The 19903-nt window shown below is 40.3% G+C and overlaps 2 protein-coding genes across 8 annotated transcripts in view; both read left to right on the plus strand.

The window, feature by feature from the left end:
* LOC140206283 (putative ferric-chelate reductase 1) overlaps positions 1-1984 on the plus strand; it is a 56544-nt gene extending 54560 nt beyond the window's left edge. For all 4 annotated transcript variants that reach the window (XM_072274610.1, XM_072274611.1, XM_072274612.1 and 1 more), the window contains one exon: positions 976-1984. In XM_072274610.1, coding sequence (XP_072130711.1) covers positions 976-1065 — 90 coding nt within the window. In that variant the 3' untranslated portion in view covers positions 1066-1984. The remainder of the gene's footprint in view (positions 1-975) is intronic.
* An 11605-nt stretch (positions 1985-13589) lies between these two features.
* The window catches only part of cfap57 (cilia and flagella associated protein 57), a 93311-nt gene continuing 86997 nt past the window's right edge, over positions 13590-19903 (plus strand). For 3 of the 4 annotated variants that reach the window (XR_011887975.1, XM_072273524.1, XM_072273526.1), the window contains exons 1-2: positions 13590-14600; positions 18922-19235. Coding sequence is in view for 3 of the 4 variants with exons in the window: in XM_072273524.1 (XP_072129625.1) it covers positions 14444-14600; positions 18922-19235 (471 nt within the window). In the remaining variant the exon portion in view is untranslated. The remainder of the gene's footprint in view (positions 14601-18921; positions 19236-19903) is intronic. The other variant, XM_072273525.1, reaches the window with a different exon arrangement.

The raw sequence follows: 19903 nt of genomic DNA on the forward strand, positions 1-19903 counted from the left end.
GCACTGTCTATAGTATCCACATTCTTCCTGTAGTGAGATGACCAGGACTGACTCAGATTCCAAGATCCCTCTGATCCTCCACACTGCAAAGAGTCTTATCATTAATACTAATTCTGTCATCAAATTTGACCTACCAAAATGAATCACGTCACACTTATCTGGGTTGAAGTCCATCTGCCACTTCTCAACCCAGTTCTGCATAATATAGATGTCCCACTGTAACCTCTGACAGCCCTCCAGACTATCCACAACACCCCCAACCTTTGTGCCATCAGCAATCTTACTAACCCACCCTTTTAGATGAGATTTAGCTGGGATTGTTATAGTTGGATTACAGGAGGTTGTAAGGAAATCTGAAGAACTTTTTTGTTTTTAAACTATTTTCACTGTCAGTGTAGTCATGGGGTAAAATCCATCTATAACATTTTGTGGGAAGTTGGATCAGCATCTGAAAGATAACTTGCAGCACTTGAAGTGGAAGGCGACTTGAACCATTACTTTCCTCCTTTGTGGAGCTTGCACAGTTTGAACAGTCTCCTATAACCAAAATATGATAATGCGTCCTAAAAGAATTCTCCTCTTCTCAGTCCCTTAATCAGAATTGGGGAAAATTCTGATCATCACCAAATTCCTCGCCATGTTTACAAACACACATTCTTTGGAGGTCTGTAGGATGATGATCGAGTGTTTGAAACTTTCTCCAGTTTTGCTCCCTTCCAGTGTGAAAATGCTGATGCCACTTTGTTGATGTTATAATACTTGTCTAAATTGTGATCAATTGATAGAGCTTTAAACATAGGGCTTTTTTATCTGCATAATAATACAATTCTCCAACTAAGCCATAAGAGCAATTGGAAGCCTTTGAAAACTTTGATTGGACAATAATTTCTGAGAATGCTTACCAATTCCTAATTTGAGCAACATTGCTAACTATATGTTTTCAGAAGGATTAAGTGTTTTGTTTTGTTTTCACAGGCGAAGCCCTTGTTACTCGTATTTATGGTGTACCTGTGTGGAAACTTGGCATTTCTGGTAGCAGTCCTTGTGGGAATTGGCCAAACATAACATTTCACTTTGCAATGAGGACAGTTACGGATCCTTACCGGTCACTGGCTTGGTATCACGAAGGCTTCAACATGAGTCATAACCCAACTAAACACTTAAGCTAATTTGAAAAGTCTGATCCTTGTTTTTACGATTGTTTATGGTTGCAGAAAGATGATTATTAACCTGTCAAGATTCTACAGTGAGCTAATGAATCCCACTTTTTTGAAGATCAAGAAGGCATTTAATTATCACACCCATGAATTTGTATATCAGAATGTCTTACAAAGAATTGTAAGTAATTATTATATGCTTTTTGTTTTTAACTCTTAATATACTCAACAGAATGGTGATGATGTCATGGGAGGAACTGATGTAAGCTCCTAAAGCAAACTGAAATAGTATGACTATCTTAAATTCGTAGTTGTGAAGCCTTGGCCCTAGATGAAAGATGTTGCTCATTGAAGCTAAAACAATTGTGAAGTGATTCAGAGTACTAATTTACATCCAAAGCATCTACTGTGATTTAATTGTTAATTTTCCTTCACCCTTTGCCTAATGGCTTCCTGGACTAAACCATTCAATGATTTGTAAATATGGGTGTCTTGGCCTTGACTTTGAACACTAGAACAAAGCCCCTACAGCTCTGCAGTTGAGCAATATCACTCTCTTGTTGCTCAGGGTGGATGGATTACAATGTAATTTCAAAGTGACAGTTCATCTGCATCATTACTTTTGATATTAATTACGGAAGCTCCACACAATGTTGACTTTCAGAAGCAATTAACTAGATCGTGCATATTTTGGATCAAAGAGCCTGTGATGTAGACTACTATGCCTGAAATTAAGCCTTGTATCTGATAATTATCTTGCTATTATTGTATTGTACAAAATGAACATTTAAGATTTTTAGCAATAAAATTTATTCTCTTTTTTTTCATTTTTTAATATTCTTCATGTCCCAGGATGTCTCGTGTTCAGATGTCTCCATTTTAACTAAAACTGATTAGGCGAAAGATTAGTAACAAGAAGCAGAACGCACTAAGGGGGAGATTTTTAAGAATGGGGATTACAATGGCAAGGTGAAATAATACAGAGGAGTGTGCTTCAACACAACAGGAAATTAGTGTGGAGGGAGTTTAGAATAAATATTCCTCTGGGGAGATTCTGGTTTGACTGAGGTTTGTGTACAAAATAGTGATACAGTAAATATAGATTGTATATATCCTAAGCAACAATTTTTTTTTCTCTTCATGGACCAGCAAGTGTCTTTATTTTTTTCAAAAGAAAACTGGCTTAGAAACCAGATAATATTATGGTCCAAATATCCACTTGTCTCCTCAATTTATAAAATCGGGTAAAATATAATACAATGACATTTTGCACAAACAGTGATGTTATAGAGCTGGGTATATGCTGTAAACTTGCACATATTCCAATTTCCATTCCCTATCTGTTCACGTGTCTGTCTAAATGCCTTTTTAATGTTGTTTTTGCATATACTTCCACCATTGTCCTAGCTGTGTATTCTGTAACTTTTTAAATTGCCTTCTAAATTATTCCTCTTCTCACCCTACCCCCCCCCCATCTTAAAACCATACCTTCTACTATTTGACATTTCAATTATTTCAATTTTGGGGGAAAAAGACTCTATCTGCCATGCCTATGTCTCTCGTAACTTTATAGGCTTCTCAGGTTGTCCTTCAGTTCCAGTCCAGAGGATATCAATTCAAGATTGTCCAACCTTTCCTTGTAATTAATATTCTGTAATTCAGGCCTGTCCAAGGCCTCCATTCTTGTATCATGGCAAACAGAACAGCACACAATGCAAATGTGCTCTAAAATCTGATGGATGAAAGTCAGCCATGAATATGAAATAGTGATAAGTGTAATGGAGTTACGACCATTAGACATGGGAGCAGAACTGGGTCATTTGGTCCATTGAGTCCTCTCTGCATTTCAGCATGGCTGATCCATTTACCTCTCAACCCCATTCTCCTGCCTTCTCCCTGTAACCTTGCATGTCCTCATGAATCAAGAACCTATCAACCTCCACCTTAAATACACCCAATGACCTGTCATCCGTAGCTGCCTGTGGCAATGAATTCCACAAACTCACCACACTCTGGCAAAGAAAATTCCTCTTCCTATCTGGTTCTAAAGGGACATCTTTGTATTCTGGGGGTTTGCCCTGTGATCCTAGACTCCCTCATTATAGGAAGCCTTTCAATCTTGGAATCATTTTCATGGACCTCCTTTGAAACCTCTCCAATACAACACCACCTTTCTTAGATGAGGAGCCCAAAACTGCTCTCACTGTTCCAAGTGAGGCCTCACCAGTGCTTTATTAATCCTCAATATAACATCTGTGTTTTATATTTTAGTCCTCTCAAAATGTATGCTAACATTGCATTTTAGACAATTATGGACCAGTTAGACTGACATCAGTGGTGGGGAAGATGCTGGAGTCAATTATAAGAGATGAAATAGTGGCATATTTGGATAGCAGTAGCAGGATAGGTCCGAGTCAGCATAGATTTACGAAGGGGAAATCATGCTTGATAATCTGGAATTTTTTGAGAATGTAACTATGAAAATGGACACGGGAAAGCCAGTGGATGTAGTGTACCTGGACTTTCAGAAAGCCTTTGATAAGGTCCCACATAGGAAGTTAGTGGGCAAAATTAGAGCACATGGTATTGGGAGTAAGGTATTCACATGGATTGAAAATTGGTTGGCAGACAGGAAACAAAAAGTAGGGATTAACGGGTCCTTTTCAGAATGGTAGGCAGTGACTAGTGGGGTACCACAAGGCTCGGTGCTGGGACCGCAGCTATTTACAAAATACATTAATGATTTAGATGAAGGGATTAAAAGTAACATTAACAAATTTGCAGATGTCATAAAGCTGGGTGACAATGTGAAATGTGAGGAGGATGTTATGAGAATGCAGGGTGACTTGGACAGGTTGGGTGAGTGGGCAGATGCAGTTTAATCTGGATAAATGTGAGGTTATCCAATTTGGTGGCAAGAACAGGGAGGCAGATTACTATCTGAATGGTGTCAAGTTAGGAAAAAGGGAAGTACAACGAGATCTGGGTGTCCTTGTTCATCAGTCACTGAAAGAAAGCATACAGGTGCAGCAGGCAATGAAGAAAGCTAATGGCATGTTGGCCTTCATAACAAGGGGAGTTGAGTATAGGAGCAAAGAGGTCCTTCTGCAGTTGTACAAGGCCCTGGTGAGACCCCACCTGGAGTATTGTGTGCAGTTTTGGTCTCCAAATTTGAGGAAGGACACTCTTGCTATGGAGGGAGCGCAGTGTAGGTTCACTGGGTTAATTCCAGGGATGGCGAGAATGTCATATGTTGAAAGATTGGAGTGACTGGGCTTGTATACACTGGAATTTAGAAGGATGAGAGCGGATCTGATGGAAGTATATAAGATTATTAAGGGATTGGACACACTAGAGGCAGGAAACAGGTTCCCAATGTTGGGAGAGTCCAGAATCAGAGGCCACAGTTTAAGAATAAGGGGTAGACCATTTAAAACGGTGTTGAAGAAAAACTTTTTCACACAGAGGGTTGTGGATCTGTGGAATGCTCTGCCTCAGAAGGCAGTGGAAGCTAATTCTCTGGATTCTTTCAAAGAAAAAGATAGAGCTCTTAAAGATAGTGGAGTCAAGGGATATGGGGAGAAGGCAGGAACAGGGTACTGATTGTGGATGATCAGCCATGATCACAGTGAATGGTGGTGCTGGCTTGAAGGGCCGAATGGCCTACTCCTGCACCTATTGTCTATTTTGTTACCATTGACTCAACCTGTAGTTATCCTTAAGGGAATCCTTCATGAGGACTCCCAAGTCCCTTTGCACCTTGGATTTTTGAATATTCTCCCAGTTTAGAAAATAGTCTATGCTTTTATTCCTTCTACCAGACTACATGACCACACACTTCCTGACACCATTCCTTCTGCATTTCTTTGTCCATTATCTCAATCTGTTGAAGACCTCCTGCAGCTTCCCTGCTTCCTCAACACTATCTGCCCCTGCAGCATTAGTAATGATCTTTCAATCTCTTTAGCCACCTCTTTCAGAACCCTGGGGTGCCGTTCATCTGATCCAGGTCACTTGTCTACCTTCAGACCTTTCAGCTACCCAAACAACTTCTCCCTAGTAATAGCAACTGCACTCACTTCTGCCCCCTGGCACTCTTGACCTTTTTGCACACTGCTCTTGTTTTCTACAGAGTAGACTGATGTAAAATACTGACTTAGTTCATTTGTCATTTCCCTGTCCCCCATTATTACCTCTCCAGTGTCACTTTCCAACAGTCTGATATCTATTCTCATTTCTCCTTTACTCTTTATATGGGGGGGGGGAAATACTTTTTGGTATAATCTTTGATATTATTGGCTAGCTTACCTTCATATTTCATCTTTTCCCTCCTGGCTTTTTATTTTAGTTGCCTTCTGTTGGTTTTTAAAAACTTCCCAATCCTCTGAATTCCTACTAATTTTTGATTTAATATGCCCTCTTTTGCTTTCCTGTTGACTTTGACTTCCCTTGTCAGGATGATGCAACTGTGACTGAGTTTATAATACTACTTTAGGATTTACCTATCTTGCGCCTTCCAAATTGCTCCCAGAAACTCCAGCCATTGCTCTGTGCTGCCATCCCTGTTGGTGTTCCCTTCCAAGAGACTTTGGCCAGCTCCTCTCTCAAGCCTCTATAATCCCCTTTACTTAAGTGTAATACTGATATATCTGGCTTTTCCCCCTCAGCTTGCAAGGTGAATACTATCACATTATGGTCACTGCTCCCCACCACTCTAATTCCCCCCCCCCCCAAGAGTCCCTTTACTTTTAAGCTCTGTGATCAATTCAGGTTCATTGCACAACACCCAAACCAGAATCGCTGATCTCCTAGCTGCTCAAAAAAAGCCATTTCATAGGCATTCTACAAACTCTCTTTTGGGATCCAGTACCAACCTGATTTTCCCAATCTACCTGCATATTGAAATCTCTCATGACAATTGTAACATTGCCTTTTTAAACATGTCTTTTCTATTCCCCATTGTTATTTGTAGCCCACATGCTGGCTACTGCTTCGAGACCTGTATATAACTCCCATCAGGGTCTTCTTGCCCTTGCAGTTTCTTTTCTGTACCTCCAAGGATTCTACATCTTCCACCCCTATGTCATCTCTTTCTCAGGATTCGATTTCATTTCATTCCCTCTGCTCACCTGCCTGTCAAGACACAGTAAATAATTGTATATTTTTACATAACAAAATAGGCTTGAAGGGAAAAATGGCCTACAATTCGTATTAAACCCTGCACTTGTAAGGCTAAGAGTTGATCTAATCAAATAATTTACTGTAATGAGAGAAGTTAATAGAAATAATCACATAAGACATCTTGGGTAGCATTTCAGAATGCATGCGGAAGTAGAATGACATTTGGGGTACTGATGGGTATTTGAAAGTGAAAGATCTGAAGAAAAGGGGAAATAATAGAGGCAATCTGTCAAGAATACAGCCTTTTGCTGTGGAGGTTGTGCAGAAAATTGCAGGGATGTGTATTTAAAATGAGATATGAATCCATAGGATTTAAAATAAGGAGTAAAAAATTAAAAGCAAATGAAAATTACCATTGCCTTCTTCTAAGCAGTATTTTTATGAGATGGGTGACTGCAGCCATTATCAATACTCTTCAAAAGTCGTCTGCCTGGCCTCAGTGGTTGCATAACCAGGACTTGTGAGGTGCACCAGCTGCTCATACGACTGTCCACCACCTACTCCTATGACTTCACATGAGCCTGATCATTTGGGAGGGAGCCTAAGCAAGTGCTGCATCTTGCCCAAAGGTGACCTGCAGACCAGTGGAGGGAAGGAATGCTTTACACCTCCTTTGAGAGAGGCATATCTCCAACCCACCATCTTGCATTATAACTGGGGAAAAAGTGATGATGTGGCAGAGTTCAACTAGGGATCAGGAAGAAGGTGAACAATGGGGTGCAAAACTGGACAACAAGCAAAAAGGATTGTTAATGGGCTGCATTACTATGGAAAAAAGATGGATCTGGAGGAGGAGTAAATGGTCAACAATGTATTTGCTGTTGTTATTCCAAACAGATTTGGCAGTGACAGTGATCTGAAATTGTAGAAGTTCGTACTGAGTACAAAAGGATGTAAAATGACTTGAGAAGAATCACTATTCCTTGAACTTAATTAGAATAGCTTAGTAGGCCAAAGACAGGGATCAAAGTTTGAAGTAACTTTATTATCACATACTGTATATGTCACCAGATATTATCCTGAGATTAATTTTATCACAAGCATTCACAGAAGAACAAGGAAGTACAATCGAATCAATGAAAAACTACACACAAATGAAGACTGACAAACAACCAACGTGCAAATGAAGACAAAGAGAAACAAACAAGCAAACAAAGAAACTGATAGATGGATAGAGAAATAAATAATAAATAAATAATTTAAAATGTGAGTTGTTAGAGTCCTTGAAAGTGAGCCCATAGCTTGTGTTGAATGCGAGTGACGATGTCCACACGGGTTTAGGTGCCTGATGGTTGAAGCGTAATAACTCTTCCTGAATCTGGTGGTGTGGGATCTAAGGCTCCTGTACCTCCTTCCCAATGGCAGCAACGTAAAGAGAGCATAGTCCGGATGGTGGATTCTTTGATGGCAGATGCTGCTTTCTTGTAGCAGTGCTCTTTGTAGATGTGCTCGGTGGTGGAGAGGGGTTTCCCTGTGATGAGTTGGGCTGTATCCACCAGTTTTCTGTAGGCTTTTCCGTTTTTGGGCATTGGTGTTCCCATATCGGGCTGCGATGCAACCAGTTAAGCTACTCTCTGTTCTGCATCTATAGAAGTTCATCAGAACCTCTGAAGGAGTGGAAATGTGAATTAAAATTATAATGAAATGTCAGAATCATGCATAGTGATTGAATGGAGGTGTTCTGTGTAGCAATGGCCTACTCTACAGTCCATCCCACCAACTCTGAGAGTAGCCAATAAGGGTTCCAAAAATGTGTATAGTTAGTGCTTTACCTGGGTACGATATTTGGAGCCTTATTGTGAGAAGAAGGCCAATACTTTGGAAGATTAGTATATTGTCATTAAAGGTGATAGGGCGAAAACTAAGAGATCAGGTAATGAAACTGACACTGGTTTATACTGTGGTAATGTCGGGGGTAGTGGATTTTTTTGAGAAGTAGATTGAACTGCATGCAAAACACATGAATATCTGAAATAAAAAGGTCACAGGAAATATTCTGCAGTTCAGCCAGCATTGGTGGAGAAGTTATCACTCAACTATTCCCACAACCTACGTATGAACTCACATTCAAGGATTCTTCAGTTCATGTTCTTGATATTTATTGTTTATTTATTTATGTATTATTATTACTATTATTTCTCTTTTTCTTTCTTTTTACACATTGGTTGTTTGTCAGTCCTGTTGGGTGCAAGCTTTGATTTTATTGTGTTTCTTGTACTTACTGTGATTGCCCGCAAGAATATGGATCTCTGGGTTGTATATGGTGACATATCTGTACTTCGATAATCAGTTACCTTTGAACTTTGAAATTAATGTTTTGATTGATCGTTTGCATTTCCTTAATATTTACAAATCAGAATCAAGTTTATTGTCACTGACACAAGTCTTGAAATTTCTTGTTTATTGGAAGCAGTACACTGCAGGTATACTATAATCACAATATAAATCAACAAATTAATTAATTAATGGAGTAAAACAGGAATAGCAAGCTGGTGCTCATGAGTTCATGTACCATTCAGAAATTTGATGGCAGCGAGGAAGAAGTTGTCCCTAAAACTTTGAGTTTGAATCATCAGTGATGGTAGAAAAGAGAAAGGGGCATGTCCTGGGTAGAGAGGGTCTTTAATCTTGAACCTGGGTGATCTGCAGTCCCCACTGTGCTCATTTTAGACAATAGACAATAGGTGCAGGAGTAGGCCATTTGGCCCTTCACTGTGATCATGGCTGATCATCCACAAACAGTATCCAGTTCCTGCCTTATCCCCATAACCTTTGATTCCGCTATCTTTAAGAGCTCTATCCATCTCTTTTTTGAAAGCATCTAGAGATTTGGCCTCCACAGCCTTCTGGGGCAGAGCATTCCATATATGCACCATTTTAAAGATTGCTATGCTTTTTAAATGACTTCAAAGTTCAAAGACTTGAAACAGGGCTTCTCACAGCAGTATGGCTGCAGATTTCAGCTGTAATTGATCTGAACGGGAATATTTGATGATTCCCTTGGGAGCTGTACACAAAAAATCACCACACTTGTTGATAATTAATAATATAGGACTATAAAACTGCCAAAATCAACTGTTTGTTGCATCAACACACACAAAATGCTGGTGGAATGCAGCAGGCCAGGCAGCATCTATAGGAAGAGGTACAGTTGACGTTTCGGGCTGAGACCCTTCATCAGGAAGTTTATTTCATCTATTAAAAGTGTGACAATAATACACATCGATAAAGATGTTAGCTGTCCTGTGCTGGCACCGGTGGGATCAGCAGTTGGTCTGCCACCTGTCTTCAGGAGAGAGAGAGATAAGGAAAACAATGGAGCAGCATTTGGAGATGTTAATGAAGGGAAGGAGAGCTGTCAAGATCAGCTCCCCCTTTGAACCCTGAACTGTTTGAAGTGATGGACAGGCGATACCCCAGCAGGAGGATAAAAAGGGACACGTTTGCTAAGGCAAGAACACACACGACACCCGAGGTAACGGGACCCTGGAAGCGGTGCGTCTCTCACAAGTCGGGAAGCTTTTGGACGGCTGGTCGCAGGATCAAGCCATAGACGCTCAGGGTGGAAAGGGACGATCGGTGGGAGCCTGGTGTGTGTCCACCCTCGCCTGAGTGCCGGGTTCACCGCAGGGAAACGATCGTATCTGGAAACGGAGGGGTCACGGTCGGTGACCTCAGATGACATCACAAAGGGCTCGCCTGAAAGCTGACTGCAAAGGTCTGTGTGGAAGCCGTTTTGAATATTCATTCGTTTTTGCTCTCTCCCTCCTTCCCCCCACTGTCCATCGCCACGGCAGCGATTACTGCGAACTGAACTGAACTAAATTGAACTGAACTTTGCGTCACTTTGAAACTGGTCATTTACCCCTAGACAATGATAGAGCTTGATTGATCCTGTTATCTTAATTCTGTGTACATGTGTGTTTATCATTGCTGAACTGTTGCATTCATTATCCTTTTGATTAGAGTACTGTGTTGCTTGTTTCTTTAATAAAACTTTCTTAGTTCTAGTAATCCAGACTCCATTTCTGCTGGTTTGGCAACCCAGTTATGGGGTACGTAACATAAGGTTGAGACTGCCATTGACATTGGCAACATAAGTTACTCATTGTTTCTTCTTCTTGCCAAGGTGAACCACTACAATCTACATAAATCCCACAGTGTTCTTGAACAGGGAAATTTTCAAGACTTTGATTCAGCAGAAATAAAGTAAGCACGTTGTGGTTATTGAAGAAAGTGGCTCACTCACTTTATTGTTCTAGGTGTCAGAGATTATAGGCTTGGTAGGTGCTTGTGGGAGTTGCCTAAGTAGCATAATTTGGAGGTGGTACAAATTTCAGCCACTGTATAGGGGAGTGGAGAGAATTCATACCTAAAATGGTGAATGAGGTGCCAAACATGTGGCCTACTTTGTCCTGAATAATGCATGGCTTCTTGAGAGCTGTGGGAGCTTTCCTCACCTAGGTAAGTGGAGACTGTTTACACTCCTGACCTGCTCCTTGTAGATGGCAGAAAGACATTGAGACATCAGGAAGTGAGACATTCTCCGCAGGACACACAGCTTCTAACCTTCTCCTATAATCATAGTCTTAATGTGGCTGTTGCAGTTGAGTTTCTAATCAGTTGAGGCCCCCAGGATGTTAAAGGTGGGGAACTCAATAGTGCTAATGCCATGGAATGTCAGTGATTAGATTCACTATTTTTCAAGATGATCATTACCAAGTATTACTGTGTTACTGTGGCAGCTATAATATCTACCACCTATCAGTCTGCATTTTAGCGATGGGATGCTGTGTGGCCATGGTACTCAGACCATGGAGGGTGTGACTGTTTTAACTGCTGCTTGGGGTGTCAATGAAGAGCACTGTTTTGTTCTAGATGGTGTCAAGTATACATGAAGTGCAGTCATCTAAGCAAGTAGAATGGATTCTATCACACTTCTGCATTGTCTCAGAAGTAACGGGTAGACTGAAGAGTCAGAAGATTAATCAAGTGAGAAGTCTGCCTTCAATGCACTTTTGTGATTACAATATCAATGTAATAAAAACAAAGTGTTGCAAATACTCAGTATGTCAGTCACAAACGCGAGAGATTCAGCAGATACTGGAAATACTGAGCAACATACACAAAATGTTGGAGGAAGTCAGTCAACATTTAATGCTTCCCTCCTACACAGATGACTGGCTTGATGAGTTCCTCCAGCATTATCTTTGTGTTGCTGCTTGCTTGATCATATAGTTCTTCCTGCCTGTGAAGATTTGCTGTTAAATAACTGGAACCCTATTTATTTAAATACAAAGCCTTTTCAAAGCAACACACATAGAAGTTGCTGGTGAACGCAGCAGGCCAAGCAGCATCTGTAGGAAGGGGTGCAGTCGACATTTCAGGCCAAGACCCTTCGTCAGGACTAACTGAAGGAAGAATGAGTAAGGGATTTGAAAGTGGGAGGAGGAGGGGGAGATCCAAAATGATAGGAGAAGACAGGAGGGGGAGGGATAGAGCCAAGAACTGGACAGGTGATAGGCAAAAGGGATATGAGAGGATCATGGGACAGGAGGTCCGGGAAGAAAGACGCGGGGGGTGGGGGACCCAGAGGATGGGCAAGGGTTAAAGCAACACATCTTGCTACTCCAAATTATGGACATCTGCCTCTGACTCTCAATCAGATGGGAGGTTCCAAGAAAAAGTTATTGAATTAAGGTTAATAATTGTTAGCAAAGAGTCTGATGATTACAGGCTATTTTAAAAAATGCCTTTGTATTCTCTGGTCACTGCAATTGACCCTTTACTTTTAAAAACTGAGTTCACCACCCCACCTAGACTTCAGTGGAATTTGTTCTTCTTCACAAATGCTGCCTGACTAGTTGTGTTCCTCCAGCATTTTATGTGTGTTGCTCTGTGTGTTAGTGAGTTAACACACATGTTAATATTACATGTCGGAGACCTTTCACTGCAGTGAGAAAGATTAAGAAAAGTTTTGAGAGAATGACACATTTTTGCTTGACATGTTTTCATCATGATTTAGAGCTTGTTGTGGACCATTGTTTAAGATGCAATGATGTAGCTGATGTAAAATGGGGATTAATTCCTGTGGGCAAAGTTCAGAATTCACTAAAATCCTTCTTGATCTAAATTAAAGTTTTTTTAAGGTCAAAACAGGCCACATAAAGTGGTTGTTGCTACTCCCGGCAATGTTTTGAAATTTAATTTTATGCCCATTGTGTGGAAACCACCTTGCAATTCAGGAAATTAAATTTTAAAAAATGCAAATAACTGTACTGGAAATCATGTATAAACCGGAAATTGCTTAAACTATTTCAGTTCCAGGATGCTTCGTCAAATCTGGGAAACAGACACTTGTCATTCAGGAAGCAGACAACAGGAATTCTGCAGATGCTGGAAATTCAAGCAACACACATCAAAGTTGCTGGTGAACGCAGCAGGCCAGGCAGCATCTCTAGGAAGAGGTACAGTCGACGTTTCAGGCCGAGACCCTTCGTCAAGACGCCTGAAACGTCGACTGTACCTCTTCCTAGAGATGCTGCCTGGCCTGCTGCGTTCACCAGCAACCTTGATGTGTGTTGCATTCAGGAAGAAGTACTTTGGCCCCCTGGTAGCAACAGCTAAGAAGGATCCGAGTGACTACTTTTTTTATTTGCAGGCAGTAGGAAAATCTCTCTGATGCCTCTGCAATTGGAGTGAGCTCCTTTTTTGAAGATGGTACAATTCTGGTGTCTTTGATGTCTTCTGGCATGCCCTTCTCTTGCTAGATGTGCGAGATGAAACTATAAATTTGAAATTTAAATTATTCTTTGCTTTTGTACTTCAGCAGGGAATCCAGTTTGCTTCCGAAGCGTTTTTTTTTTTGTTTTATCAATTGCATTTGGTCGTTCAGTCTTCTTACCGTTCTGGAGCTGGTAGCAAAGCGTAACCTATAGTCAATACTATAAAGTGCAGCATGCAAAACTGATGAAACTTACTGGAACAATTAGAGCATAGCAATGACTGGTTCAAGTAAAAACGTATTCCACCACTGCTTTAACCCTCAGCAACACACACACACACACACACACACACACACACAAAATGCTGGAGGAACTCAGCAAGATTTGTGTATGTCACTCAGGATTCTTAGCATCTGCAGAATCTCGTGTGCTAAATTTTTGAACTACAATTCCCAGAGCCCCGGCAAGCCGCGGCCTATCGCTTCCGGTGGGGAGCTTCCGGCACGTGTCTATGGCAACAGCATTATTTACAGGACCAGAAACCAGGGTCTGTACTGCAAGCGGATCGAGAGTGATAAAAGAAAAGATAGAGGGAGAACAAGGGAGTAACGTAGAGAGCAAAAGACAGATCGACAGAGACAGATGGAGAGAGTGTGATAGTAGAGGGAGAGAGAGCGAGGAACTGAGTTAGAGACGCAGTTAGAGATAGTGATAGAGGTAGAGAGATTAAGCAAACAAGCAAACTTCATTGAAAGTGATAGCGCGAGTAACAGAGAAAGTAAAGGGATTAAGAAAGAATAATAATGATAAAGGAGTATTAAAAGGTGTGGTGCGTGGATATTTAGAGAAAAAGTGATTACTGCAGATAAAGAAAGAAGGAAGGTAAAGGGAAAGTGACAGGGCGAGTGCAAAAGAACCGATTACTGGAGGCCTGCAGAGGGAGTGTGATAGAGAGAATGCAGTGGTTCGCTGTGCATTAGATAGAGAGTGAGTTAGAGGACAAGGGGGAAAACTCCAGTGGATAAAGCTCAATAAATTTTAGACATAAAGGTCATTAAAATGAGACAGGCTTGCTTGAAAGAAGAGGAGATAATGTTATAAAATCTATGACAGATAGGAAATATATCAGAGGTTATATGAGAAAGGTGTACAACACAATATTGAATGATATTTAGAAAATCGAAGAAAGGGGAACATAAAGTGACGGTTTATTGAGAAAGTATAAGTGATAAATACACAGTGTGTAAAGAATAGAGGTAGCATGAATATACAACAGAGAGGAGAAAGACAAAGTGTGCTAGGGATGTGACTATACAGTTTATTTGAATGATTGATACTAAATAGTATAGATAAAGAAAATAATATTGACAGTAGTCCACAATGACAATTCCAGTGGTCCAGGCTCATCATATTTTTGGGTTTCAAAGCTCTGTTGTCAATAATGTTTTTTATTTTGATGATCAAAGTATAATATTCCCTTCTGGGAGCGGCTGTGTGCGTTACAACATTGACCAAAAATGGCAGAAATTCATTACAGGTAAGAAGTGTTTTTAACTTGGGAACGTTTGAACTTAACCAGCTGAAAAATATAAAAGAAATGTTTCGATATTCAGCTACTCACAGTAAAGCAATGTTCAATCAAAATGTCAGAATTTATTTATGCCTCATTTGTCTCCAGTTAAAGATCATTTTGGTGATTTCCAATATTTATTCTGTTCTGTAATTTATTCTGAACCCCTGTGTAACATCCAGAATTATTGAAAAAATAGTCTTCTGATTTGTAGTTCTCATGCACCAAGGGGAAATTTCTATGGATTAAACTGAACAGAATACTAGAGAAACAAATGATTGAGCAAAAATGAACACTATTTTCTAGTATATTTGATTTCAACATATTGTTTCAACCATATTGATTACCAGCCTAAGGACCACAAAGTACACCAGGTACCGTGTATATTATTAATAACGTGTGACATAAATAACATACAGCAGTTTGAACTTGCAAAAGGAACAATTATTAAAGGTTAAAGGTTGTGGCTGTATTAGTCAGTTCTACTACAAAGGCAGTTTAAACTAATCATTGCATCCATAACAACATGGTTTCAGGTGTGAACTCCTTGCATAGAACTGGTGTGAGTTCTAACAAAGAGTTACATTACAGACCCAAACTGCGGTCAGTTGCTTTCCCACCGATGCTGTCTGACCTGTTGAGGTTTTCCTGCACTTTCCATTTTTGTTTTAGTTTTCCAGCATCTGTATTTTTATTTAGATTTAAATTAAATCCTGGTTAATTGATCTTGAGATTGACATTAATATACATTGTTATTTCAGAGTAGATAAGAGTTTCCTTGTATTTGCATGGATCCTCCTTGATCAGAGTTTCTTTACATTGGTATTCAGTACTCATTTACTAGCATTGGCAGAAATAGTGATGAAATACCACATTTCACACAGAGATTTATAAGTTTATTTTTTTATCTGCTGTCCACTATCTTGTTCCCCTGAACTTCCACTTGCAACCCTTGTATATTTAAGACCTGGGATGAGGTGAAACGATGTTATTTAATGAAAATGTCTCCCTTTTTCATTGCTGGTTAAAGAGGAGATTAACGCAATAGAAAGGAAGACATAAGCCGGGAAGATGTGGAATCGATATGGGTAGAGCTGCGTAACACTAAGGGGCAGAAGACGCTGGTGGGAGTTGTGTACAGGCCACCTAACAGTAGTAGTGAGGTTGGAGATGATATTAAACAGGAAATTAGAAATGTGTGCAATAAAGGAACAGCAGTTATAATGGGTGACTTCAATCTACATGTAGATTGGGTGAACCAAATTGGTAAAGGTGCTGAGGCAGAGGATTTCTTGGAATGTATGCGGGATGGTTTTTTGAACCACCATGTCGAGGAACCAACTAGAGAGCAGGCTATTCTGGACTGGGTTTTGAGCAATGAGGAAGGGTTAATTAGCAATCTTGTTGTGAGAGGCCCCTTGGGTAAGAGTGACCATAATATGGTGGAATTCTTCATTAAGATGGAGAGTGACATAGTTAATTCAGAAACAAAGGTTCTGAACTTAAAGAGGGGTAACTTTGAAGGTATGAGACGTGAATTAGCTAAGATAGACTGGCAAATGACACTTAAAGGATTGACGGTGGATATGCAATGGCAAGCATTTAAAGATTGCATGGATGAACTACAACAATTGTTCATCCCAGTTTGGCAAAAGAATAAATCAAGGAAGGTAGTGCACCCGTGGCTGACAAGAGAAATTAGGAATAGTATCAATTCCAAAGAAGAAGCATACAAATTAGCCAGAAAAAGTGGCTCACCTGAGGACTGGGAGAAATTCAGAGTTCAGCAGAGGAGGACAAAGGGCTTAATTAGGAAGGGGAAAAAAGATTATGAGAGAAAACTGGCAGGGAACATAAAAACTGACTGTAAAAGCTTTTATAGATATGTAAAAAGGAAAAGACTGGTAAAGACAAATGTAGGTCCCCTACAGACAGAAACAGGTGAATTGATTATGGGGAGCAAGGACATGGCAGACCAATTGAATAATTACTTTGGTTCTGTCTTCACTAAGGAGGACTTAAATAATCTTCCAGAAATAGCAGGGGACAGAGGGTCCAGTGAGATGGAGGAACTGAGCAAAATACATGTTAGTAGGGAAGTGGTGTTAGGTAAATTGAAGGGATTGAAGGCAGATAAATCCCCAGGGCCAGATGGTCTGCATCCCAGAGTGCTTCAGGAAGTAGCCCAAGAAATAGTGGATGCATTAGTGATAATTTTTCAAAACTCGTTAGATTCTGGACTAGTTCCTGAGGATTGGAGGGTGGCTAATGTAACCCCACTTTTTAAAAAAGGAGGGAGAGAGAAACCGGGAAATTATAGACCGGTTAGCCTAACGTCGGTGGTGGGGAAACTGCTGGAGTCAGTTATCAAAGATGTGATAACAGCACATTTGGAAAGCGGTGAAATCATCGGACAAAGTCAGCATGGATTTGTGAAAGGAAAATCATGTCTGACGAATCTCATAGGATTTTTTGAGGATGTAACTAGTAGAGTGGATAGGGGAGAACCAGTGGATGTGGTATATTTGGATTTTCAAAAGGCTTTTGACAAGGTCCCACACAGGAGATTAGTGTGCAAACTTAAAGCACACGGTATTGAGGGTAAGGTATTGATGTGGATAGAGAATTGGTTAGCAGACAGGAAGCAAAGAGTGGGAATAAACGGGACCTTTTCAGAATGGCAGGCAGTGACTAGTGGGGTACCGCAAGGCTCAGTGCTGGGACCCCAGTTGTTTACAATATATATTAATGACTTGGATGAGGGAATTAAATGCAGCATCTCCAAGTTTGCGGATGACACGAAGCTGGGTGGCAGTGTTAGCTGTGAGGAGGATGCTAAGAGGATGCAGAGTGACTTGGATAGGTTGGGTGAGTGGGCAAATTCATGGCAGATGCAATTTAATGTGGATAAATGTGAAGTTATCCACTTTGGTGGCAAAAATAGGAAAACAGATTATTATCTGAGTGGTGGCCGATTAGGAAAAGGGGAGGTGCAACGAGACCTGGGTGTCATTATACACCAGTCATTGAAAGTGGGCATGCAGGTACAGCAGGCGGTGAAAAAGGCGAATGGTATGCTGGCATTTATAGCGAGAGGATTCGAGTACAGGAGCAGGGAGGTACTACTGCAGTTGTACAAGCCCTTGGTGAGACCACACCTGGAGTATTGTGTGCAGTTTTGGTCCCCTAATCTGAGGAAGGACATCCTTGCCATAGACGGAGTACAAAGAAGGTTCACCAGATTGATTCCTGGGATGGCAGGACTTTCATATGAAGAAAGACTGGATGAACTGGGCTTGTACTCGTTGGAATTTAGAAGATTGAGGGGGGATCTGATTGAAACGTATAAAATCCTAAAGGGATTGGACAGGCTAGATGCAGGAAGATTGCTCCCGATGTTGGGGAAGTCCAGAACGAGGGGTCACAGTTTGAGGATAAAGGGGAAGCCTTTTAGGACCGAGATTAGGAAAAACTTCTTCACACAGACAGTGGTGAATCTGTGGAATTCTCTGCCACAGTAAACAGTTGAGGCCAGTTCATTGGCTATATTTAAGAGGGAGTTAGATATGGCCCTTGTGGCTACGGGGATCAGGGGGTATGGAGGGAAGGCTGGGGCAGGGTTCTGAGTTGGATGATCAGCCATGATCATAATAAATGGCGGTGCAGGCTCGAAGGGCCGAATGGCCTACTCCTGCACCTATTTTCTATGTTTCTATGTTTCTATGTTTTTTGTTTTTTCCTAAAGTTAAGACTTCCCTTAAGCACAAAGTTAAAGTTCCTAAAGTTAAGACTTCCCTTGTTGCTATGCTTCTGAAATCAGCAAGTCAACCATAGCATCTGAGATGGTTCACTTTTACATTGGAAGAAGCTTTACTCTGTATAACTGAGCTTGAAATAAAAACATAACATGCTGGAACGACTTAGCAGGTCAGGTAGCATCTGACAAAGTGATTTTGCTTAAATGTTTAACTCTGTTTCTCTTTCCACAGATGTTGCCTGATCTGCTGAGTGTTTCCAGCTTGTTTTTTGTTTTTGTCTCAGATTCCTAGTACTTGAATTTATTTTTATTTTCATTACCTAAACTAGATCTCTGTGGGATTACCATGCAACAATCTACATTTTGCCATCCATCACACTTTGGTGTTTTTTGGCTCTTAGTTCAACACCAACAGATCACATTTTCATTCTTACATTAAAGAAAATATAAAATTTTACTTCTGACATGGGGCCACATCATATCACAGTTCTACAATGTACTAACCAATAATCTGTTTTGCATTGAATACAGGTTCTGAAAAAAGCCAAGGAATATTGGCTCTTGCCTTAAGTCCCAATCGGCGATATCTGGCCATTTCTGAAAAAGGTGAAAAAGCTAGTGTGAGCATTTATGATATTCAGCATGATCAAAGTAGAAAGAGAAAGTCACTTAGTGTGAATGATCTCCAAGCCCAAGAATTCATCAGTATTGCTTTCTCGCCAGACTCTAAATACTTGATTGCACAGTCTGGACAACCAGATTGGACACTGATTTACTGGTTATGGAAGAAACAGAAAATCATGGGTGTCATGAAAACTACCACCAATACAAACCCAATTTACCAGGTAATTTTAGTACTTCTGAACAGTAGCTTCAGCTGCCATGTTTTTGAGAAAAACATCTTTTTGAGAAAAGTGACAATTAAGTTAAATATAGATGCTTCTAACTTGTAAAGCTCTCCTTCATAAAATAGAAGGAAAGGTTCAATAATGTGCAAAGTATTAGAATTGTCAATATATCACAGATATGTGATATAAATGATTATGGCTGGATTTTTGTCAGATTTCCAGCAAGTTATAACTGTCCATATTTGTATATCCTGAAGAATGCTCAACCTTCCAAGCATATTTCTCATGGAGGGCATAAGGTTAAACAGAAACAGTAAGAAGAATTAATGCAGCCCAAGTGCTTTAATCAAACTTGGGAAAAATGACCTGGGATTTCTGTTTAGGGACATGAGCTGGTTTGAGAACAGAGGTGTTTATCTTGTGGACCTGCAAGCATAAACAGAGAGAATTCTCATTAACATTGTTTCTTACTAACATTAGAATAGCAGAGTTCTTCTGCAACTCAAATCAAATCAAGTTTAATTGTCATTCAAACCATACATGGATACAGCTGAATGAAACAGTATTCCTCTGAGGACAAAGTGCAAAAATATATACGTGCATTCAAAATAACTAGAAAGGCAAAAAAGAACCTAGTCACATAAGAAAACAAATTTTAGACCAAA

The sequence above is a fragment of the Mobula birostris genome, chromosome 12 (assembly GCF_030028105.1).
Source record: "Mobula birostris isolate sMobBir1 chromosome 12, sMobBir1.hap1, whole genome shotgun sequence".
Taxonomy (NCBI): Eukaryota; Metazoa; Chordata; class Chondrichthyes; order Myliobatiformes; family Myliobatidae; genus Mobula; species Mobula birostris.